Source organism: Oncorhynchus mykiss, chromosome 14, assembly GCF_057628025.1.
Source record: "Oncorhynchus mykiss isolate SJ-2025 chromosome 14, ASM5762802v1, whole genome shotgun sequence".
Classification (NCBI taxonomy): Eukaryota; Metazoa; Chordata; class Actinopteri; order Salmoniformes; family Salmonidae; genus Oncorhynchus; species Oncorhynchus mykiss.
The window spans coordinates 16,042,501-16,068,409 of NC_143035.1; the positions used below are offsets into that span (position 1 = coordinate 16,042,501).

Here is a 25,909-nt window from a genome sequence, read left to right on the forward strand (position 1 = left end):
TGATGCTAGTCGGGCAGACGGGTGCGGGCAGCGATTGGTTGAAGAGTATGTATTTAGTTTTATTAGCATTTAAGAGCAGTTGAAGGCCTCAGAAGGAGTGTTGTATGGCGTTGAAGCTGGTTTGGAGGTTTATTAACATAGTGTCCAAAGAAGGGCCAGATGTATACAGAATGGTGTCGTCTGTGTAGGTGATCAAAGAATCACACGCAGCAAGAGCGACATCAGTGATATATGCAGAGAAAAATGTCGGCCTGAAAATGGAATCCTGTGGCACCGCCATACAGACTGCCAGAGGTCCAGACAACACGCCCTCTGAGTTGACACACTGAACTCTATCTGAGAAGTAGTTAGTGAACCATGCGAGACAGTCATTAGAGAAACCAAGGCTGTTGAGTCTGCCGATAAGAATACGGTGTTTGACAGAGTCGAAAGCCTTGGCCAGGTCAATGAAGACGGCTGCACAGTACTGTCTTTTATTGATGGCGCTTATGATATCGTTTAGGACCTTTAGCGTGGCTGAGGTGCACTGTTGGTTTTCTTCAGCCAGGGGTGAAGGGTAAGATCCATGTTTCTGGCCCTCCCAACCCTGGCTGAGGCAGAAGGGTTCAAATCAAATGTCACATTTGCCGTATACAATACTGTGAAAAGCCCTTAACCAACAATGCAGTTAAGAAAAATATTTACTAAATGAACTAAAGTAAAAAATAAGAGCAACAATAAAATAACAGTAGCGAGGCTATATACAGGGGATACCGGTACCGAGTCAATGTGCGGGGGTACAGGTTAGTCGAGGTACTTTAGATAATATGTACATTACCGTTCAAAAGTTTGGGGTCACTTAGAAATGTCCTTGTTTTTGAAGAAGAAAAAAAAGTCCATTAAAATCAATCAATCAATCAAATTTATTTTATATAGCCCTTCGTACATCAGCTGATATCTCAAAGTGCTGTACAGAAACCCAGCCTAAAACCCCAAACAGCAAGCAATGCAGGTGAAGAAGCACGGTGGCTAGGAAAAACTCCCTAGAAAGGCCAAAACCTAGGAAGAAACCTAGAGAGGAACCAGGCTATGTGGGGTGGCCAGTCCTCTTCTGGCTGTGCCGGGTGGAGATTATAACAAAACATGGTCAAGATGTTCAAATGTTCATAAATGACCAGCATGGTCGAATAATAATAAGGCAGAATAGTTGAAACTGGAGCAGCAGCACAGTCAGGTGGACTGGGGACAGCAAGGAGTCATCATGTCAGGTATTCCTGGGGCATGGTCCTAGGGCTCAGGTCCTCCGAGAGAGGGAAAGAAAGAGAGAATTAGAGAGAGCATATGTGGGATGGCCAGTCCTCTTCTGGCTGTGCCGGGTGGAGATTATAACAGAACATGGCCAAGATGTTCAAATGTTCATAAATGATCAGCATGGTCGAATAATAATAAGGCAGAACAGTTGAAACTGGAGCAGCAGCACAGCCAGGTGGACTGGGGACAGCAAGGAGTCATCATGTCAGGTAGTCCTGGGGCATGGTCCTAGGGCTCAGGTCCTCCGAGAGAAAGAGAGAAGGAGAGAATTAGAGAACGCACACTTAGATTCACACAGGACACCGAATAGGACAGGAGAAGTACTCCAGATATAACAAACTGACCCTAGCCCCCCGACACAAACTACTGCAGCATAAATACTGGAGGCTGAGACAGGAGGGGTCAGGAGACAACAATAACATCAAATTGATCAGAAATACAATGTAGACATTGTTAATGTTGTAAATGACTATTGTAGCTGGAAATGGCAGATTTTTTATGGAATATCTGCATAACTGTACAGAGGCCCATTATCAGCAACCATCACTCCTGTGTTCCAATGGCATGTTGCGTTAGCCAATCCAAGTTTATCATTTTAAATCCAAGTTTATCATTAGAAAACCCTTTTGCAATTATGTTAGCACAACTGAAAACTTTTTTCTGAATAAATAAGCAATAAACCTGGCCTTCTTTAGACTAGTTGAGTATCTGGAGCATCAGCATTTGTGGGTTCGATTACAGGCTCAAAATGGCCAGAAACAAAGCCCTTTCTTCTGAAACTCCTCAGTCTATTCTTGTTCTGAGAAATGAAGGCTATTCCATGTGAGAAATTGCCAAAAACTGAAGATCTCGTACAACGCTGTGTACTAACTACTCCCTTCACAGAACAGCGCAAACTGCCTCTATCCAGAATATAAAGAGGAGTGGGAGGTCCCGGTGCACAACTGAGCAAGAGGACAAGTACATTAGAGTGTCTAGTTTGAGAAAATGCCAGTCCTCAACTGGCATCTTCATTAAATAGTACCTGCAAAACACCAGTCTCAACGTCAACAGTGAAGAGGCAACTCCGGGATGCTGGCTTTCTATGCAAAGTTACTAAGAAAAAGCCATGTCTTTGTCCAGTGTCTGTTCTTTTGGCCATCTTAATCTTTTCTTTTTATTGGCCAGTCTGAGATATGGTATTTTCTTTGCAACTCTGCCTAGAAGGCCAGCATTCCCGAGTCGCCTCTTCACTGTTGACGTTGAGACTGGTGTTTTGCAGGTACTATTTAATGAAGCTGCCAGTTGAGGACTTGTGAGGTGTCTGTTTCTCAAACTAGACACTCTAATGACACTCTACATTATTTACCTTCAGAGGTGAATGTATCAAAGTTGCTGTGATAAAAGTTGTTGTTGTACACTCTCCACAAACAATAGTATGGTATTGTTTCATTATAACATCTACTGTAAATTGGACAGTGCAGTTAAGTTAACAATAATTTAAGCTTTCTGCACATATACATGTCTATGTCCTAGGATTTTTTTCATATTACTTACAATGTCATGTTAATCACATTAGTGCACGTTAGCTCAACTGTCCCAGTGGCATTGTTAATTTGGCATTGTTAAGCCACAGATAAAGAGCCAATAACAAGTATTTACCCCATTGCACAATTTCCACAAATTGTTGACATGGAGCCTGGATATTGAGAACCAGTTCATTGGGATTTGTTTTACCAATCTACACAAAATGCTCCACAATATTTTGGTGTTTGAGCCACTTGATTGCAATGGCGGTAGAGGACCTTAAGTCTGTTATGTCTGTGGAGTGATTATCATCTTCATCCTGTAATTACAGTCTTCCCGCTCGCAGGGAAGCATGCATAAGCTTCTCTGGAGTAAATCCCACCACGTCTCGCAGATTCTCTCCCCCCATCGACGACAGAGAGACATCAGGGCAGGCATGCAAATTAACCTCCCCATCCACAACAGAGAGACAATTCGTGCAGGCATGCAAATTACCCTCCCCATCCACGACAGAGAGACATCAGGGCAGGCATGCAAATTATCCTCCCCCATTTCCCACGTCCCCATGAGGACAATGGCTATTTTAAGCTTAGGGGTTAGATTTAGGGTTAGAGTTAGGGTAAGGAGTTGGTGGTTAGGGTTACATGATAAGTTTATGTTAAGGTTTAGGGAAAATATGATTTTGAATGGAAATGTATTTTAGGTCCCCACGAGTATAGAAGAACATAACGTGTGTGTGAAGACAGGAGAGCGAGAGAGCATCAAGACTCCCTGTAAATTGGGTGAAAGCAGGCAATACTGCAAGTGCTCTCAAATAACAGGGAATAATACATATTTTGGGATTAGGTGGGTAAACAACTTCCTCTTCTCATCTTGGGTTCTCTTTGAGATATTCTCCCATTATAAGTCATGCATGCGGCATTGGCATAATTGAATGTCCTCGTTAGAGGTTTAGTTTTGCATTGCGGTTATACAATTACAATGTACAAAGCTTTATTCAATAGGCTTATTGTTTGAACTCTGAAAAGTCCATAGTATTTTGAACATTGCATATCCAACCCAAAGCATCCACATCCATATTATTATGAATTCGCATATGTACTGGTGAAAAACGAATAGAATCGGACGTAAATAAATAACGCTATCCTTCAAGAGTGGCACTGTAGTCGAGGCCGTATAAATGAATAAAGCACTCTCTCTCTACAGGCGAATACACTGTCATGACGGCACATTTCCATTTGAAGCGGAAGATTGGATACTTTGTGATTCAGACCTATCTACCATGCATTATGACCGTCATCCTCTCCCAAGTGTCCTTCTGGCTGAACAGAGAGTCCGTGCCAGCTAGGACTGTGTTTGGTGAGTATGGGACTCCGTATCCGACAGTGATGTTATCCTAGACCAGGTATTCCAAACTGGGGTACGTGCAACGCCGTCAATGGTACGGCAAATAAAAAAGTTATGAATATTTTATTTTACATACATACATACATACATACAATTGATGTCGAAAGTTTTTCAACCACTCCCCAAATTTCTTGTTAACAAACTATAGTTTTGGCAAGTCGGTTAGGACATCTACTTTGTGCATGACGAAGTAATTTTTCCAACAATTGTTTACAGACAGATTATTTCACTTATAATTCACTGTATCACAATTCCAGTGGGTCAGAAGTTTACATACACTAAGTTGACTGTGCCTTTAAACAGCTTGGAAAATTCAAGAAAATTATGTCATGGCTTTAGAAGCTTCTGATAGGCTAATTGACATCATTTGAGTCAATTAGAGGTGTACCTGTGGATGGATTTCAAGGCCTACCTTCAAACTCAGTGCCTCTTGGCTTGACATCATAGGAAAATCAAAAGAAATCAGCCAAGACCTCAGAAAAGAAATTGTAGACCTCCACAAGTCTGGGGTTCATCCTTGGGAGCAATTTCCAAACACCTGAAGGTACCACGTTGATCTGTACAAACAATAGTACACAAGTATGAACACCATGGGACCACGCAGCCATCACACCGCTCAGGAAGGAGACAAGTTGTCTCCTAGAGATTAACGTACTTTGGTGCGAAAAGTGCAAATCAGTCCCAGAACAACAGAAAAATCAGATAAAACAAATTAATAACAACACAATGTCAAATACCGGCAGCCTCGTCAAATAATTAACATCCAATCACATTGACATAGTGGAGTGGTAACGTGCATGCAAGCAGTTGCTTCCGACACCACTTGGGTACACTGCAGCATCCACCAAGAGGCTCTTGCTGCCAAGGGAATGCCTGACAGCTTGAAAGACGTATTGGACACTACAGTGACAATGCAAGGTCCCTGAACTCTCGTGTATTTTCTGCACTATGCAATGATATGGGCAGCGACCGTAAGCTTTTACAACATACAGAAGTGCACTGGTTATCAAGGGGCAAAGTATTGACACGTTTTTTTTAATTGAGAGACAAGCTTAAAGATTTCTTTACTGACCATAACTTTCACTTGTCTGACCGCTTGCATGATGATGAGTTTCACACACGACTGGCCTATCTGGGTGATTTTTCTCCCCTGAGTGATTTGAATCTAGGATTACAGGGACTCTCCGCAACTATATTCAATGTGAGGGACAAAATTGAAAACATGATTAAGAAGTTGACGCTCTTCTCTGTCTGTATTTAATAAGGACAACACACAGATCTTTCCATCATTGTATGATTTTTTGTGTGCAAATGAACTCAAGCTTACGGACAATGTCAAATGTGATATAGCGAAGCACCTGAGTGAGTTGGGTGCGCAATTACACAGGTACTTTCCTGAAACGGGTGACACATTGGATTCCTTATCCCTTTCATGCCCTGCCTCCAGTCCACTTACCGATATCTGAACAAGAGAGCCTCATTGAAATTGCAACAAGTGGTTCTGTGAAAATTTAATTTAATCAGAAGCCACTGCCAGATTTCTGGATTGGGCTGCACTCAGAGTATCCTGCCTTGGCAAATTGCGCTATTAAGACACTGATGCCCTTTGCAACCACGTACCTATATGAGAGTGGATGTTGGGCCCTCACTAGCATGAAAACTAAATACAGGCACAGACTTTGTGTGGAAAATGATTTAAGACTGAGACTCTCTCCAATACAACCCAACATTGCAGAGTTATGTGCATCCTTTCAAGCACACCCTTTTCATTAACCTGTGGTGAGTTATTCATAATTTTCGATGAACAAATAAGGTTTTATAAGTAAAATCGTTAAATAAAGAGCAAAATTATAGATTATTATTATTTGTCCTATAAGAGCTCTTTGTCACTTCCCACGAGCCGGTTTGTGACGACAACTCACACTCATTCTTCTGTTTAATAAATGTATCATATAGTGTGTGTGTGGCAGGTTTACAATGATGGAAAACAACAACATTTGAGAGTGCACTGACACTGGTGCTAGAGGAGGTACGCAGCTGGAGGGTGAATGTTTGAAGGGGTACGGGACTATAAAAAGTTTGGGAACCACTGTCTTAGACTAACCCCTCTGCGTGTCTACTTGCGGTTCAGTGTTTCTCTGTGGTGCCAGGAGCCTTGGGGATGTATCCTGTGTGTCCGTTAGCCTGTCTTCCAACCCACTCTGCAGCTCCAATAGCTGTTTGTATTTCTGTGCAATGAATGAGCAACACTTTAAATGTGATCCTGTGCGCCATTTGAATAATTGTTCAGCAGTCTTATGGATTGGGGGTTGAAGCTGTTAAGGAGCCTTATGGACCTAGACGTGGCGCTCCGTTACCGCTTACCGTGCGGTAACAGAGAGACCAGTCTACGACTTGGGTGACTGGAGTCTTTGACAATTTTTTGGGCCTTCCTCAGACACAGCCTAGTATAGAGGTCCTGGATGGCAGAAAGCCATGGGCCGTACGCACTAACTGGGCCGTACGCACTAACCTTTGTAGCGCCTTACCCTTACAGTCAGTTGCCGAGCAATTGCCATACCAGGCGACAATACAACCAGTCAAGATGCTCTCGATGGTGCAGCTGTTTAGGATCTGGGGACCCATGCCAACTCTTTTCAGTCTCCTGAGGGGGAATAGGCATTGTCATGCCCTCTTCACGACTGTCTTGGTGTTTGGACCATGATAGTTTGTTGAGGATGTGGACACAGAGGGACTTTAAGCTCTCAACCCGCTCCACTAAAGCCCAGTCGATGTGAATGGAGGCGTGTTCGGTCCTCCTTTTCCTGTAATCCACGATCAGCTCCTTTGTCTTTCTCACGTTGACGGTGAGGTTGTTGTCCTGACACCAAACTGCCAGGTCTCTAACCTCCTTCCTATAGGCTGTCTCATCGTTGTCGGTGAGCAGGCCTACCACCGTTGTGTCATCAACAAACTTAATGATGGTGTTGGAGTAATGCTTGGCCACGCAGTCGTGGGTGAACAGGGAGTACAGGAGGGGACTAAGCATGTCACTACTGAGGGGCCAGTGTGGCAGATGTGTTGTTGCATACCCTTACCACCTGGGGACTGCCCATCAGGATGTCCAGAATCCAGTTGCAGAGGGAGGTGTTTGTCCCGGGGTCTTTAGCTTAGTGAGGAGCTTTGTGGGCACTATCTGTTGGGGCGGGATGCAAATTGGATTGGGTCTTTGGTTTCCGGCACAATGGTGTTGATGTCATATCACTGCAGAGGTGAGTACCATTCACAAGATAAACACAGTATATCACATAAAGGAGAAGTACATCACAAAATAGTATGCACCGAAAAACAGAATGCTGATGTGTTCACGGTAGAAATGGCCCATAGCTGTGTAAGCTTTAATCAGGCAATTTCTAGATATGATTGGGTATGCTCTGAAAAGGAGGAGTCAGTTGGTTTATTATTCTCTGTGTCCCTTTAATTCTCCTCGTTATTTCAGTGACACAGAGAAGTGGGCAGCAAATGAACATTTAAGAAAAAACTTGGTTAAAGAAATTCAAAGAACTTATTCTAAAAATACTCTGAGTAAATACATTCTCATCTCTTATCTGCAGATACTTTTTCCCCCTCCCACTCATTAAAATAAAAGGAAATCTGAGCTAAGCTGAACTTCAGTGGGGACTCGCAATGTTTTCATACAGCCCTCAAATCAAAACATCAGGCGCAAATGTGTCATGAGAAAATTTTAGATAAGTATGGTTATTTATTTTGATATATTTTGTGTCATCGATTAATGTAGCCTAGTGGTTAGGGTATCCTTGTGGTTAGAGCGTTGGACTAGTAACCGGAAGGTTGCAAGTTCAAATCCCGAGCTGACAAGGTACAAATCTGTTGTTCTGCCCCTGAACAGGCAGTTAACCCACTGTTCCTAGGCCGTCATTAAAAATAAGAATTTGTTCTTAACTCACTTGCCTAGTTAAATAAAGGTACATTTTTAAAAAATGTCACCATTGACATACAAGGTGCACTGTTCAGGTAGAAGACATCAAATCAAACTTTATTTGCCACATGCGCCAAATACAACAAATGATTACTTACCAGCCCTTAACCAACAGTGCAGTTCAATAAGAAAAAAAATATTTACCAAGTAGGCTAAAATAATAAAAAGTAACACAATAAGAATAACAATAACGAGGCTATATACAGGGGGCACCGGTACCGAGTAGTTTACATGGTATTTTACTTATGCCTACAAAAAACCAAATGCACCATATGTTGCAATTAGGAAGTTTTAACGTTTAAATATTAAAACTTATAAACAAAATTGGGATCCTTCACGTTAAGAAAAAATCTCTAGCTGAAAAACAGAAGGAAGAGCCTAAAGAGCCTGGCCGCTCTTTGGGCTCCCGTACACACAGACAGAACCGGCATGTGACACACATCATAAAATAATGCACCGTTTACACAACCTATTGTAGCCAACACCACTATCGCCAATGGTGACAACAACAGTGTCACATCAGAGGTGACAGGCTCATGGCGCTGAAAGGACAGCGACCCTAATACCTGTGCGTTCCATGGTGCTGAAAGGACAGCGACCCTAATACCTGTGCGTTCCATGGTGCTGAAAGGACAGCAACCCTAATACCTGTGCGTTCCATGGTGCTGAAAGGACAGCGACCCTAATACCTGTGCGTTCCATGGTGCTGAAAGGACAGCGACCCTAATACCTGTGCGTTCCATGGTGCTGAAAGGACAGCGACCCTAATACCTGTGCGTTCCATGGTGCTGAAAGGACAGCAACCCTAATACCTGTGCGTTCCATGGTGCTGAAAGGACAGCACCCTAATACCTGTGCTGAAAGAGAGCCCGTTTTGATGAAACGCAGAGACAGCAGTCATACACAGCATCAAATAATGTTAAAGAATAAGCAGCCCATTCACTGGAGTTGGCCCCATAAAATCATAACAATACAAAAGCACAACCATTTAATTTCCAAAATGAAATTAACAAACCAGCTATTAATTCCCATTGCAAATATATGTTATCACGTTCATCACACTAACCGGTGATCTAAAGTTTAAATGCAATAATGTTTCAGTTATTATTTTCAAAGCGGTATCTCACAATAAGCGAGCTGCAACAAAAAACAGTGCCACTAACCAGATGATTGACATTTGTAAAGGAAGTTTGAAAGTTAATCTATAACAAATTAGCAACATCCACCTTGAAGTCTACCTTGAACAGCTGCTACAGATGTTGTCACCTTTGTAACACTACTACAACACAAGCTAGCTAAGGCAACTAGCGACACTGATTATTTTATAATGCGACCCTTTCTTCTTCAATGTTTTATGACAGACTATTAGTGTATTGCCGCCAACCACTGATATTCTGTATTATGAATTCATTACCTCTTGCACTCTCAGTAGTGAGGCCTAGACACGTCACTTTAAAAAATAAATGGTCCCACCCATTGCAAGTCAAAATGTAACTGGTTCATTTAGGGCTGTTGCGGGGACTGTATTACCGCCACACTGGCAGTCACAAGTCATGACTGTTTAGTCACGGTAATTAGACTTCTCCAAGCTCTGATGCTGCTGATGGTCATCAGTAGCCTACCAAACTTGCTAACTGCTTGGTACTCAGCACTCTATTTTCCCTCTAATCACTCTGACATCAGTGAAAATGTGTTCGAAAATCTAATCAAACACTTCATGAGAGCCCATGTGCTCATGTTGCGCAACATTTCTATATGCTGTGCAATTGCTCGAGAAAACAGAGTTATGGCCTCTACTAAAAATAGGAGGATCCATCAGTTTTCAATAGGCTAGGCCTACTATATTTATTTCTGAACTTTACTAATATTAAGTGCATTGTTTATCTTTACAACAGCCTACCTGGCTGGCATGAAAATGAACCACGAGAAAAGTGTCCTCAATTAGCTATTTAAGTGCATAGATTAGATGTATTTTTCCCTGCTGCACCTGTTTTGCAACAGGAGCATGATAATGGTCCAATCTAAATCAAAACAAATTTTACACATATTATTTAGTGTATGTAAAGACAAGATTAAATCAAGAATAGTCTGATGGGTGACAATATTAGCCTATCACTTACCCTAACCCTTTTTCTAATCATAGTCGCACACCTCACGTAGCCTAGCCCATAGGCCTTTAGGTTTTGATAAGGTTTGTATCACAACTTAAGTGGCATAATAACACCTTAAAATTAATCACATGAATCTGATTTACAAGGGGTGTGAAGCTTAACTGACATACACGACCGGACAAAGGTTTTAGAACACCTACTCATTCAAGGGTTTTTCTTAATTTTTTATATTTTCTACATTGTAGAATAATAGTGAAGACATCGAAACTATGAACTAACACATGTGGAATCATGTACAGTAGTAACCAAAAAGTGTTAAACAAATCAAAATGCATTTGAGATTCTTCAAATAGACACCATTTGCCTTGATGACAGCTTCGCACACTCTTGGCATTCTCTCAACCAGCTTCATGAGGTAGTCACCTGGAATGCATTTCAATCAACAGGTGTGCCTTCTTAAAAGTTAAATTTCTTTCCTTCTTAATGCATTTGCCAATCAGTTGTGTTGTGACAAGGTAGGTGGGGTATACAGAAGATAGCCCTATTTGGTAAAATACCAAGTCCATATTATGGCAAGAACAGCTCAAATAAACAAAGAGAAACGACCGTGCATCATTACTTTAAAACATGAAGGTCAGTCAAAACTGAAAAATTTCAAGAACTTTTAAAGTTTCTCCAAGTGCAGATGCAAAAACCATCAAGCGCTATGACGAAATTGGCTCTCATGAGGACCGCCACAGGAATGGGAGACCCAGAGTTATCTCTGATGCAGAGGTTAAGTTTAGAGTTACCAGCCTCCAGAAATTGCAGCCCAAATAAATTATTCACAGAGTTCAAGTAACAGACATCTCAACATCAACTGTTCAGAGGAAACTGCGTGAATCAGGCCTTCATGGTCTAATTGCTGCAAAGAAACCACTACTAAAGGACACCAACAGGAAAAAGAGACTTGCTTGAGCCAAGAAACACAAGCAATGGACATTAGACCGGTGGAAATTTGTCCTTTGGTCTTGATGTCCAAATGTGCGATTTTTGGTTCCAGCCGCCATGTCGTTGTGAGACGCAATGTGGGTGAACAGATGATCTCTGCATGTGTATTTCCCACCGTAAACCAAGGAGGAGGAGGTGTTATGGTGTGGGGGTGCTTTGCTGGTGACATTTAGAAATCAAGGCACACTTAACCAGCATGTATACCACAACATTCTGCCGCGATACGCCATCCCTTCTGGATTGTGCTTAGTGGGACTATCACTTGTTTTTCAACAGGACAATGGCCCAACACGCCTCCATGCTGTGTAAGGGCTATTTTACCAAGAAGGAGAGTGATGGAGTGCTGCATCAGATGACCTGGCCTCCACAATCACCCGACCTCAACCAAATTGAGATGGTTTGAGATGAGTTGGACTGCAGAATGAAGGAAAAACAATCAAGTGTTCAGCATGTGTGGGAACTCCTTCAAGACTATTGGAAAAGCATTCCAGGTGAAGCTGGTCGAGAATATCAAGAGTGTGCAAAACTGTCATCAAGGCAAAGGGTGGCTATTTGAAGAATCTCAAATATAAAATATATTTTGATTTGTTTAACACTTTTTTGTTTACTACATGATTCCACATGTGTTATTTCATAGTTTTGATGTCTTCTATTATTCTACAATGAAGAAAATAGTAAATATAAAGGAACACCCTTGAATGAGTAGGTAGTGTATGTGTATGTGACCAATAAAACTTGATTTGATTTGAAATTACATGGATTTATTAGACTTTTTAACATGTGGAAGCCAGGAGATGCTAAATGTGTTAATTAACGAATGGTCAATTACGTGAGACCGACAGTTATTTGCTTGACAATCGCCAGCTGATAACATTTTGTGACCGCCACAGCCCTATGTTCATTCCACTATCACTCCAAAATTCTGCTGTAATACAATGGTAAAGCTGTCCAGCTTCTAAAGGCCGAGCCAATGGCTGGCTGAGCAGGTTCAATGTTTCTATCCAGATACCACTAAAGAATATTCTGATTGGATATTTTTTTCTATTCAGTATAAACCATTCTCTTTCTAACACAAACTGAAGAGATTAAATCAGAAAATGATTACAATATTGTGAAATAGAAATGTAAATGTTTTTTTTATAATATATTTTATTTATCTATTTCTATAAATCCTTAGGCCTTCAAGGCCCCGATGGTTCCCCACTGATCAAACCAAGATGAGCTATTTAACGTTAGCTAGGCTTACTTAGTCTACATAACTTTAACTGTCCACTTTCTCCCCTTCCAAATCCTACAGTAAATAACAACAACACCATTCAGATTATTAAATTGCAGTCTACCTGTTGGCTCTTGGTGTTGTAGCCTGTCCTTTTAATCCCATCTTCCATTGATTTAGATGGGAAATAAATCAAATAATGTGCCTATATATCTCCTTATGAATTCAAGTTGTGCCCCAGGCTTTTCCTGTAACACTGGAGCATCCTAAATGTCATCTTGCTTTGATGTTACAGTAAAGCATTTGTTGGTACATGTTAAGTTATGCATTCTCCTAAATGACATAAAACAGTAACATTTCACTTTTAAGTCTGCGCTATACCGTGTCATTACTATACACCTAAACTACTTTGCTAACCCAAATGTAATTATTTGGCTGTGCATGGTATCTGTTGATAAGGTACTTAAATAATTGAATGATAATCAAAGGGAACTGACCAAGCTGAAACTGTTTGCTGTTCCCCTAGGTGTAACCACTGTCCTGACAATGACCACCCTGAGTATAAGTGCTCGTAACTCCCTCCCCAAGGTGGCCTACGCCACGGCCATGGACTGGTTCATCGCTGTCTGCTACGCCTTTGTTTTCTCCGCCCTCATCGAGTTTGCCACCGTCAACTACTTCACAAAGCGCGGCTGGGCCTGGGATGGGAAGAGCATTGTGAATGACAAGGTAATGGAAGCATAACACCCTCCGATGGCCTAAAAAGCAGCATTTTAAGAGACAGAATATGGTGATCTGTTTGTTTTGAAGGTGGCCAACCCATATCCATATGATTTTCAACCCGGTGTCCTTTGCATGTGTTGTGTTTGCATCAGCATTCAGGTCATTTCCTGTTCGACAGCCACAGGCAGTGCTGTACCTGGAAGACCATCTGCATATGTATGAATGTATACATACAGTGACTTCAGAATGTATTCACATCCCGTGACTTTTTCCAAGTCGTTGTTACACTGGCCTACACACAGTATCCCATAATGTCAAAGTGGAATTATATTTGTATAATAAAAAATAAAAAATAGTCAATAAGTATTCAACCCTTTTGTTATGGCAAGCCTAAATAAGTTCAAGAGTGAAAGTAAAACATTTGTATAACAAGTCACATAAGTTGCATGGACTCTGTGTACAATAATAGTGTTTAACATGATTTTTGAATGGCTACCTCATCTCTGTACCCTACACCATCATCTGTCAGGTCCCTCAGTCAAATAGTGAACCTATTGGTAAAAAGTAAGAATATCCCTTTGAGCATGGTGAAGTTGTTAATTATACTTTGGATGGTGTTTCAATATACCCAGTCACTACAAAGATACACGTGTCCTTCCTAACTCAGTTGCCAGAGTGGATGGAAACCTCTGACCATGAGGTCAGTGGTGACTTTAAGACAGTTACAGAGTTTAATGGCTGTGATAGGAGAAAACTGAGTATGGATCAATAACACTGTAGTTACTCTACAAAACTTACTTAATTGACAGAGTGAAAAGGAAGCCTGTACAGGAAAAAAAAATCCAAAACATGCATCCTGTTTTCAACAAGGCACTGAGGTAATACTGGAAAAAAGAAATTGGCATTACAATTAACTTTTTGTCCTTAATACAAAGTGTTATATTAGGGGAAAATACAATACAACACACGACTGACTAAGTACCACTCTCCATATTTTCAAGCACAGTGGTGGCTGCATCATTAGTTATGATTATGCTTCTAATCGTTAAGCACTGAGGAGTTTTTTCAGGATAAAAAAATAAACGGAATTGAGCTAAGCACAGTCAACATCCGAGGGGAAAACCTGGTTCAGTCTGCTTTCCACCAGACACTGGGTGATTAATTCACCTTTCTGCAGGACAATAACCTAAAACACAAGGCCAAATCTACACTGGAGTTGCTTACCAAGAAGACAGTGAATGTTCCTGTGTGGTCGAGTTACAGTTTTGACTTAAATCTAATTGAAAATCTATGGCAAAACCTGTAAATGGTTGTCTAGCGATGATCAACAACCAGTTTGACAGAGCTTGAAACATTGTGAAAAGAATAATGGGCAGATGTTGCCAAATCCAGGTGTGGACAGCTCTTACAAACTTAACCAGAAAGACTGACAGCTGTAATTGCTGCCAAAGGTTCTTCTACAAAGTATTGAATCAGTGGTGTGAATACTTGCAGTAACAGTCAAATGTTTGGACACACCCCATTCAAGGGTTTTTCTTTATTTGTACTATTTTCTACATTGTAAAATAATAGTGAAGACATTGAAACTATGAAATAACACATGTGGAATCATGTAGAAACCAGAAAAGTGTTAAACAAATCAAAATATATTTTACATTTGAGATTCTTCAAAGTAGCCACCCTTTGCCTTGATGACAGCTTTGCACACTCTTGGCATTCTCTCAATCAGCTTCTTGAGGTAGTCACCTGGAATGCATTTAAATTAACAGGTGTGCCTTGTTAAAAATGAATTTGTGGAATTTCTTCCCTTCTTAATGCATTTGAGCCAATCAGTTGTGTTGTGACAAGGTAGGGTGGTATTCAGAATAATGCCCTATTTGGTCAAATACCAGGTCCATATTATGGCAAGAACAGCTCAAATAAGCAAAGAGAAACGACAGTCCATCATTCATTTAAGACATGAAGGTCAGTCAATCTGGAACATTTCAAGAACTTTTAACGTGTCTTGAAGTGCAGTCGCAAAAACCAACAAGCGCTATGATGAACCTGGCTCTCATGAGGACCGCCACAGGAAAGGAAGACCCAGAGTTACCTTTCCTGCAGAGGATAAGTTCATTAGAGTTACCAGCCTCAGAAACTGCAGCCCAAATAAATGCTTCACAGAGTTCAAGTAACAGACACATCTCAACATCAGCTGTTCATAGGAGACTGTGTGAGTCAGGCCTTCATGGTCGAATTGCTGCAAAGAAACCACTACTTTAACTATACATTCATGTACACACTACCTCAATTGGCCCGACCAACCAGTGCTCCCGCACATTGGCTAACCGGGCTGTCTGCATTGTGTCCCTCCACCCGCCAACCCCTCTTTTTACACTACTGCTACTCTCTGTTCATCATATATGCATAGTCACTTTAATCATACCCACATGTACATACTACCTCAATAAGCCTGTATATAGCCTTGCTACTCTTATTTTCAAATGTCTTTTTACTGTTGTTTTATTTCTTTACTTACCTACACACACACACACACACACACACACTTTTTTTTCTCCGCACTATTGGTTAGAGCCTGTAAGTAAGCATTTCACTGTAAGGTCTATACCGGTTGTATTCGGCGCACGTGACAAATAAACTTTGATTTGATTTGATAAAGGACACCAATAAGAAGATAATTGCTTGGGCCAAGAAACACAAGCAATGGACATTAGACTGGTGGAAATCTGTCCTTTGGATCTGATGAGTCCAAATTTTAGATGTTTTATTCCAACCGACGTGTCTTTGTGAGACGCAGAGTAGGTGAACAGATGATCTCCGCATGTGTGGTTCCCACCATGGAGAAGGAGGTGTGATGGTGTGGGGTTGCCTTGCAGATGACACTGTCTGTGATTTATTTAGAATTCAAGGCACACTTAACCAGCATGGCTACCACAGCATTCTGCAGCGATACGCCATCCTATCTGGATTGCATTTAGTGGGGCCATCATTTGTTTTTCAACCGGACAATGACCCAACACACCTCCAGGCTGTGTAAGGGCTATTTGATCAAGAAGGAAGGTAATGGAGTGCTGCATCAGATGACCTGACCTCCACAATCACCCAACCTCAACCCAAACCATCATTCTCCTTGTTTGAGTTAAGGACCGCAGAGTTAAGGTAAAGCAGCCAACAAGTGACCAGCATGTGTGGGAACTCCTTCAAGACTGTTGGAAAAGCATTCCATCTGTAGCTGGTTGAGAGAATGCCAAGAGTGTGCAAAGTTGTCATCAAGGCAAAGGGTGGCTACTTTGAGTAATCTAAAATCTAGAATATATTTTGATTTGTTTAACACTTTTTTGGTTACTATATGATTCCATATGTGTTATTTCGTAGTTTTGATGTCTTCAATTTTTTCTACAATGTAGAAAGTAGTAAAAATAAAGAAAACCCTTGAATGAGTAGGTGTCCAAATGTTTGACTGGTACTGAATATATATTTTCACTTTAAGTTGTCATTAAGGGGCATTGTGTGATTTTAAAAAAATCAGGTGGTAACACAACAAAATGTGTAATAAGTCAAGGTCTATGAATACTTTCTGAAACCAAGCAGGTGCCAGATCAGACAAATGAATGTGGCGATACAAACACAAAAGGTCACAGCATATTTTACTTAAATGTTCAGAGATGGAGAGTAAATTGGTACCCCATGAAGCATAGCCAGGATAAATGGGTAGATGTTCAGGGAGGGAGACCACATGAATCATAGCCAGGATAAATGGGTAGATGTTCAGGGAGGAAGACCCCATGAATCATAGCCAGGATAAATGGGTAGATGTTCAGGAAGGGAGACCCCATGAATCATAGCCAGGATAAATGGGTAGATGTTCAGGAAGGGAGACCCCATGAATCATAGCCAGGATAAATGGGTAGATGTTCAGGGAGGAAGACCCCATGAATCATAGCCAGGATAAATGGGTAGATGTTCAGGGAGGAAGACCCCATGAAGCATAGCCAGGATAAATGGGTAAATGTTCAGGGAGGAAGACCCCATGAAGCATAGCCAGGATAAATGGGTTGAGATGGAAAAAAATAACAAAAAGGAGAGGGAAACTGTGAAAGAGCCATAGAGTGATAAGAGCTCTTTCTGTGTGGGAAGATATGTTTGAAGTGAATCAGACTTTGATGGGGAAAAGACACTTTGCACCTTGTTAATCAGTTCGTGACAACAACAACAAAAAACATAAAAGCTGAGGTGGAAAGGTTGGTGCTTAGTTTCAACCCATCCTTCAGAATGTATTTGTTCATTTTCAAAAGAGCATATACATGTAACTGCCAGGGATAGAAACAATATTGAAAGCAGGTGCTTACACACAGGTGTGGTTTTTGAACTTCACTGAACAAAAATATAAACAAGCAACAATTAGTTACAAAACTGAGTTACAGTTCATATAAGGAAATCAGTCAATTGTAATAAATGTTATGGATTTCACATGACTGGGAATACAGATAGGTATCTGTGACCAACAGATGCATAAAACAAAAACAAGTTAGGGGCGTGGTTCAGAAAACCAGTCAATATCTGGTGTGACCACCATTTGCCTCATGCAGCACAACAAATCTCCTTCACATAGAGTTTATCAGACTCTTGATTGTGGCCTGTGGAATGTTGTCCCACTCCTCTTCAATGGATTTGCAAAGTAGCTGGATATTGGCGGGAACTGGAACACGCTGTCGTACAGTATGATACAGAGCATCCAAAACATGCTCAATGGGTGACATGTCTGGTGAGTATGCAGGTAGTCAGGTAGGCTCAGGTAGTGCAGCTCATCCAGGATGGCACATCAATGCGAGCTGTGGCAAGAAGGTTTGCTGTGTCTGTCAGCGTAGTGTCCAGAGCATGGAGGCGCTACCAGGAGACAGGCCAGTACATCAGGAGACGTGGAGGAGGCCGTAGGAGGGCAACAACCCAGCAGCAGGACCGCTATCTCCGCCTTTGTGCAAGGAGGAGCAGGAGGAGCACTGCCAGAGCCCTGCAAAATGACCTCCAGCAGGCCACAAATGTGCATGTGTCTGCTCAAACGGTCAGAAACAAACCCGACGTCCACAGGTGGGGGTTGTGCTTACAGGCCAACTCCGTGCAGGATGTTTGGCATTTGCCAGAGAACACCAAGATTGGCAAATTCGCCACTGGCACCATGTGCTCTTCACAGATGAAAGCAGGTTCACACTGAGCACATGTGACAGACGTGAAAGAGTCTGTAGACGCCGTGGAGAACGTTCTGCTGCCTGCAACATCCTCCAGCATGACCGGTTTGGCGGTGGGTCAGTCATTGTGTGGGGTGGCATTTCTTTGGGGGGCCGCACAGCCCTCCATGTGCTCGCCAGAGGTAGCCTGACTGCCATTAGGTACCGAGATGAGATCCTCAGACCCCTTGTGAGACCATATGCTGGTGCGGTTGGCCCTGGGTTCCTCCTAATGCAAGACAATGCTAGACCTCATGTGGCTGGAGTGTGTCAGCAGTTCCTGCAAGAGGAAGGCATTGATGCTATGGACTGGCCCGCCCGTTCCCCAGACCCGAATCCAATTGAGCACATCTGGGACATCATGTCTCGCTCCATCCACCAACGCCACGTTGCACCACAGACTGTCCAGGAGTTGGCGGATGCTTTAGTCCAGGTCTGGGAGGAGATCCCTCAGGAGACCATCCGCCACCTCATCAGGAGCATGCCCAGGCGTTGTAGGGAGGTCATACAGGCACGTGGAGGCCACACACACTACTGAGCCTCATTTTGACTTGTTTTAAGGACATTACATCAAAGTTGGATCAGCCTGTAGTGTGGTTTTCCACTTTAATTTTGAGTGTGACTCCAAATCCAGACCTCCAAGGGTTGATAAATTTGATTTCCATTGATAATTTTTGTGTGATTTTGTTGTCAGCACATTCAACTATGTAAATAAAAAAGTATTTAATGAGAATATTTAATTCATTCAGATCTAGGATGTGTTATTTTAGTGTTCCCTTTATTTTTTTGAGCAGTGTATGAAATACTCCTTCTGACCTCACAAACATGTTTAACTTGTAAATTGCCAAGTGAATGAATGACATCAGTGAGCTGTGACAGTAATTTGTGTTGACAGTGTGTTGCCTGACAGCATATCGGAGGCCCGGCTAACCTTCATGTTACCACTTCTCTGCATTCAGATTGATGCACTATCCTATCCCAGATCCCATTCAGATCCCCCCCCCCCCCCCCCCCCCCCCCGGGTGCATTCACACATGCTGCCCGGAGGTGACAGGTTCGTCTGACAACTGCTAGCTACTAACTTTGGCTCCTTCCACAGAAAAAAGAGAAGGCCTCCACCATGAAGAAGAACAACGCGTATGCCGTGGCGGTGGCCAACTATGCGCCCAACATCACCAAGGACTCTGGGTTGTCCACCATCGCCAAGGGCGGCGCCGTTGACCCCAACATGGCGGTTGGCAAGGTGGGTGGCAAGGCAGACCCAAAGAAGACTTTCAACAGTGTGAGCAAAATCGATAGGATTTCAAGGATTATGTTCCCTGTCCTGTTTAGCAGCTTCAATTTAGTCTACTGGGCCACGTACCTAAACAGAGAACCGTATATAAAGGATATGGTTCCCTCAACCTAGAGGTCTCTCCCTTCTCCATTGTAATACATCTGAATTACGGAACTAAAATATGACCAGTATCTGCTAACTCTTGGTTTGTTGGTACAAGACAGACAAGCCCTGGATTGCTTTCTCTCCCCCTCTGTCCTGTTTTTTCTACACCACATTCTGCAGTGCTTTTGGAAACAACTGCTTTTGTAAATATAGATGTATTTATTGTCATGACTTGTGTGTTTGGTTCTGTAAATCAGTGAATCTTATGGTTTTATTGACCAGTGATGTTTACATGTTTGAAAAGTCTACGAAAGGAACCTTGAGATGTTTATTTGCAGAATCGAGAGATTTAAGTCTACTTTTTTTTTATAGTTACAAAAATATATTTCTTATGTTAACTTTTTTTGTGGGCTAACAATTTAATGTTTCTCGTTAACCAGGGATTTCCCATTTATGGTATGAAGTTATCTTTTTCTATACAAGCCAATGCAAAAAAAGAATAATCTTTTTTTTTGTTGAATGCTTTTGTTGTATTGCAATGTAACTTATTATTGTTAAACAAAATATCTACATAAGCAAAACAAACCATACTGTGTAATAATGTTTCAAATTGATTATTATCATTTTTTATTTTATTTATACATACTACGTCGAAGGCAGGTGCCATTTTCCTCACACAAAACAGCACTGAACTGTGCAAAAGAAAGACCATGGGAACTACTGCAGCATGATAATCTGCTGCGCGGTTTATTTGGTAACCTGTCCTCTATGATATACATGTATTGGATAAGGCGATATTATGTGCCAGAGCATGACAATGCGTTACACACACACATTTACACGCTACTCAATCAGAACGACAGATTTTTACCTTGTCAGCTCAGGGATTTGATCTAGCAACCTTTCAGTTACTGGCCCAATGCTCTAACTACTAGGCTACCTGCCGCCCTGTATTGAGCACCTAGAACTGAATGCTAACTTGATAAGCTTCTGTAACTTGTTTTGTCATGAAAAATATATAGGTGAACTGCTTTTGAATCAGGGGTTGGAACCAAAATTCCATTCTGCGAGCAACAAATCGTTATGCTGAAGACAAAACTCTTTAAAAACAAATTATATAAAAAGTCGCCCTGCAAAGACATGCTAAACTTTGGGAATAGTGCAGTGTTTTACAGCATTGCAACCATAGGAAAAAATACATTGATCATTTGATGTATTTTCTGTAAATGTTTTTGTTATTTATAACATGAAAGTTTGCACAAATACTGCGATGTTGAAAATAATGTACAGTAACAGTCAAAAGTTTGGACAAACCTACTCATTCCAGCGTTTTTCATTATTTTGACTATTTTCTGCATTGTAGAATAATAGTGAACACATCAAAACTATGAAATAACATATGGAATCATATAGTAACAAAAAAAAAAAAGTGTTAAACAAATCAAAATATATTTTATATTCTTCAAAGTAGCCACCCTTTGAATTGATGACAGCTTTGCACACTCTTGACATTCTCTCAACCATCTTCTTGAGGTAGTCACCTGGAATGCATTTCAATTAACAGGTGTGCCTTGTTAAAAGCGAATTTGTGGAATTTCTTCCCTTCTTAATGCATACAGAAGATAACTCTATTTGGTAAAAGACCAAGTCCATATTATGTCAAGAACAGCTCAAATAAACAAAGATAAACGACAGTCCATCATTAATATAGGACATGAAGGTCAGTTAATCCGGAACATTTCAAGAACTTTTAACGTTTCTTCAAGTGCAGTTGCAAAAAGCATCAAATTCTATGATGAAACTGGTTATCATGAGGTCCGCCACAGGAAAGGAAGACCCAGAGTTACCTCTGCTGCAGAGGTTAAGTTCATTAGAGTTACCAGCCTCAGAAATTGCAGCCCAAATAAATGCTTCACAGAGTTCAAGTAACAGACATATCTCAACATCAACTGTTCAGAGGAAACTGTGTGAATCAGGTCTTCATGGTCGATTTGCTGCAAAGAAACCACTTTAAAGTACACCAATAATATGAAGAGACTTGCTTGGGCCAAGAAACATGAGCAATGGACATTAGACCGGTGGAAATCTGTCCTTTGGTCTGATGAGTCCAAATGTGAGATTTTTGGTTCCAACTGCCGAGTCTTTGTGAGACGCAAAATATGTGAATGGAGGATCTCTGCATCTGTGCTTCCCACCGTGAAGCATGGAGGAGGAGGTGTGATGGTGTGGGGTTGCTTTGCTGGTGACACTGTCTGTGATTTATTTAGAATTCCCTTAACCAGCATGGCTACCACAGCATTCTGTAGCGATACACAATCCCATCTGGTTTGCTTACTCATTTGTTTATCAACAGGACAATGACCCAACACACCTCCAGGCTGTGTAAGGGCTATTTGACCAAGGAGAGTGATGGAGTGCTGCATCAGCTGACCTGGCCTCCATAATCACCCGACCTCAACACAATTGAGATGGTTTGGGATGAGTTGGACCCCAGAGTAAAGGAACAGCAGCCAACCAGTGCTCAGCATATGGGGAAACTCCTTCAAGACTATTGAAAAAGGATTGCAGGTGAAGCTTGTTGAGAGAATGTCAAAACTGTGCAAAGTTGTCATCAAGGCAAAGGGTGGCTAGAAATCTAAAATATATTTGGATTTGTTTAACACTTTTTTTGGTTACTACATGATTCCATGTGTGTTATTTCATAGTTTTGATGTCTAAAATAAATACAACCTTGAATGAGTAGGTGTCCAAACTTTTGACTGGTACTGTACATTTAAAATAAATGCAATTTTAATAACATGTATATAAATATGTTAATGTCATTACCCAATAGTCTGTAAAAAATAAATGTGGTCTTGTGTGGGCAAATGCTTTAATACAGTGCATTCGGAAAGCATTAAGACCCATTCACTTTTTCCAAATTTTGTTACGTTACAGCCCTATTCTAAAATGGATTAAATACATTTATTCCTCTTCAATCTACACACAATACCCATAATGACAAAGTGAAAACAGGCAAATTTATTGCAAATAAAAAACAGAAACCTTATTTACATAATTATTCAGACCCTTTGCAATGAGCCTCGAAATTGAGATCAGTTTCATCCTGTTTCCATTGATCATCCTTGAGATGTTTCTCAAACTTGATTGGAGTACACCTGTTGTCAAATCAATTGATTGGACATAATTTGGAAAGGCACACACATGTCTATGTGAGGTCCCACAGTTTACAGTTCATGTCAGAGCAAATGGGTCTAAGGAATTGTCTGCAGAGCTCCGAGACAGTATTGTGTTGAGGTACAGATCTGGACAAGGGTACCAAACATTTCTGTAGCTTTGAAGGTCCAAAAACACAGTGGCGTCCATTATTCTTAAATGGAAGAAATTTGGAACCACCAAGACTCTTCCTAAAGCTGGCCTTCTTGCCAAACTAAGCATTCGGGGGAGAAGGGCCTTGGTCAGGGAGGTGACCAAGTACCTGATGGTCACTCTGACAGAGCTCCAGAGTTCCTCTGTGGAGATGGGAGAACCTTCCAGAAGGACAACTCTCTCTGCAGCACTCCACCAATCAGGACTTTATGGTAGAGTGGCCAGACGGAAGGCACTCCTCAGTAAAAGGCACATGACATCACACTTTGAGTTTGCCATAAGGCACCTAAAGACTCTCAGACCATGAGAAACAAGATTCTCTGGTCTGATGAAACCAAGATTGAACATTTTGGGCTGAATGCTAAGCATCACGTCTGGAGGAAACCTGGCACCATCCCTACGGTGAAGCATGGCTGGGAGACTAGTCAGGATTGAGGGCAAGATGAACAGAGCAAAGTACAGAGATCCTTGATGAAAACCTGCTCCAGAGCGCGCAGGATCTCAGACTGGGCCAAATATTCACCTTCCAACAGGACAACAACCCTAAGCACACAGCCAAGACAACGCAGGAGTGGCTTTGGGACAAGTCTCGGAATGACCTTGAGTGGCCCAGCCAGAGCCCGGACTTGAACCCAATCTAATATCTCTGGAGAGACCTGAAAATAGCTGTGCAGCGACGCTCCCCATCCAACCTGACAGAGCTTGAGAGCTTCTTCAAAGAATGGGAGAAACTCCCCAAATACAGGTGTGGCAAGATTGTAGCGTCATACCCAAAAGGACTTGCGGCTTTAATCGCTGCAAAAGGTGATTCAACAAAGTACTGAGTAAAGGGTATGAATTCTTATGTAAATGTGATCAGTCTTTTATTTTTATATATTTGCAAAAGAAAATCTAAACATGTTTTTGCTTTGTCATTATGGTGTATTGAGTGTAGATTGTTGAGGGAAAAAAGGATTGAATCAATTTTAGAATAAGGCTGTAACGTTACAAATTGTGGAAAAAGTGAAGGGGTCTGAAGACTTTCTGAATGCACTGTACTTAGTGCTGCTGAACCCTACCACCAATTCCATTAACAGCAGTGCAATACACATATTGGACTGTAGAGGAAAAAGTTGACTACCTGTCTCAGCTAAAGTGGAGTGGAAAATTCTCAGTAGGGTCTCTACTAAACAAATATGGTTCGTTTTGGAGGGGGACTATGTCGTACAGACTGTAGCTGGCTTTTTACTCTCCCCCTACATAGCCCCCAATACAACACACTGTCTATGAAATACATATTGGACTGTAGAGAGAACTTTATTACCTGTTTCAAATAAACTGGGGTGGCAAACACTCAGTAGTGTCTCTACTAGTTTTTGAGGGGGTCTGTGTCCCTCGCTGTTGCTGCCGTTTTTTACGGCCTGTTGCTGGCGTTTTGCAGCATGTTTCTGGCGTTTTTTACGGCCTGTTGCTGGCGTTTTTTACAGTCTTTCACAGTCTGTTGCTAACGTTTTTTACAGTCTGTTGCTAACGTTTTTCACAGTCTGTTGCAAAACGTTTTTTTGTAGGAATGTAAAAATTGCTTTGAACGTAAAATTACATTTTTTACCGTTCCCATGCTTTTAAAATAATGGTTATTTTAATGGTTATTTTAAATAATGGAACATTATAGATTACTATCGTTCCCGGTTCTGTTTCTGTTCCTCTAAATGTTTTGTTATTTTCCCGGCTTTGTTCCCTGAACCAGTTCCAACCCCTGCTTTGTATGAAGTGGAATCAATGCAATGCATTGTTTGATGACTACAATGGTGCTGCCTTCTTCTAAATCCTCAGATCAATTTAGCCATATTTCACAGGTTGATCATGGACCAAACACCCACATGTGCTTCAAAGTAAAATTGGACACTCTATTAATACATGTGTTTACCTTTATATAAATAAATATGTTTGTGTTAAATATGTTAAATATGTTCATTTTCTACCAATCTGCTCATCATTAACATTAACTTAGTGTTTTAAAGGTTTTCCTGTCAGCTCATACTCTGAGTACTAACTATGAATGTGTTTATCAAATCTTTACAGATTTAAAAAAATATATAAAATATATATATTTCTTTTTTTTCACCTCAATTGGTAAGTCTTGTCTCATCGCTGCAACTCCCGTGCGGACTCAGGAGAGGTGAGGGTCGAGAGCCGTGCGTCCTCCGAAACACAACCTAACCAAGCCGCACTGCCCATCCAACCCGGAAGCATTGTTTCCACATTGGTGCGGCTGGCTTCCGCTAGTGCGCGATGAGACAAGGACATCTCAGCCGGCTAAATCTTCCGTAACCCGGATGATGCTGGGCCAATTGTGCACTGCCCCATGTGCCTCCTGGTCGCGGCAGAGCGACCGGGAGGCCCTGGACTCGAACCCAGAATCTCTAGTGGCACACTCAGATGCAGTGTCTTAGACCACTGTGCCACTCTGGAGGCTCTATCTTTACTGAATATTAACATGCACCATCTTCATCTCCATGTCATGTTTGTTATTCACTTTACGCATTCTTCAAAGGTTAGATTTTGTCTCAAGAGTTTTTAATATATTATGAACTATTGAAGTGTACATTTTCATGTGTACTGTATGACGACTTATACATTACCAAAAGTGGTGACATAGAGAACCATTTCAATTGTTTTGTTATTAAGTTTGTCTAACAAATCACCATTAAATTGTGTTTATATGAGCAAAAA

General features: G+C 41.4%; 1 protein-coding gene across 2 annotated transcripts in view; it reads left to right on the top strand.

The window, feature by feature from the left end:
* LOC110488904 (gamma-aminobutyric acid receptor subunit alpha-2) overlaps positions 1-25,909 on the top strand; it is a 67,826-nt gene extending 41,917 nt beyond the window's left edge. The window contains exons 8-11 of one of the 2 annotated variants that reach the window (XM_021561360.3): positions 4,003-4,155; positions 13,026-13,228; positions 19,547-19,690; positions 22,182-25,909. In XM_021561360.3, coding sequence (XP_021417035.3) covers positions 4,003-4,155; positions 13,026-13,228; positions 19,547-19,690; positions 22,182-22,214 — 533 coding nt within the window. In that variant the 3' untranslated portion in view covers positions 22,215-25,909. Of the gene's footprint in view, positions 1-4,002; positions 4,156-13,025; positions 13,229-19,546; positions 20,411-22,181 lie in introns of those variants that run through there. The other variant, XM_021561359.3, reaches the window with a different exon arrangement.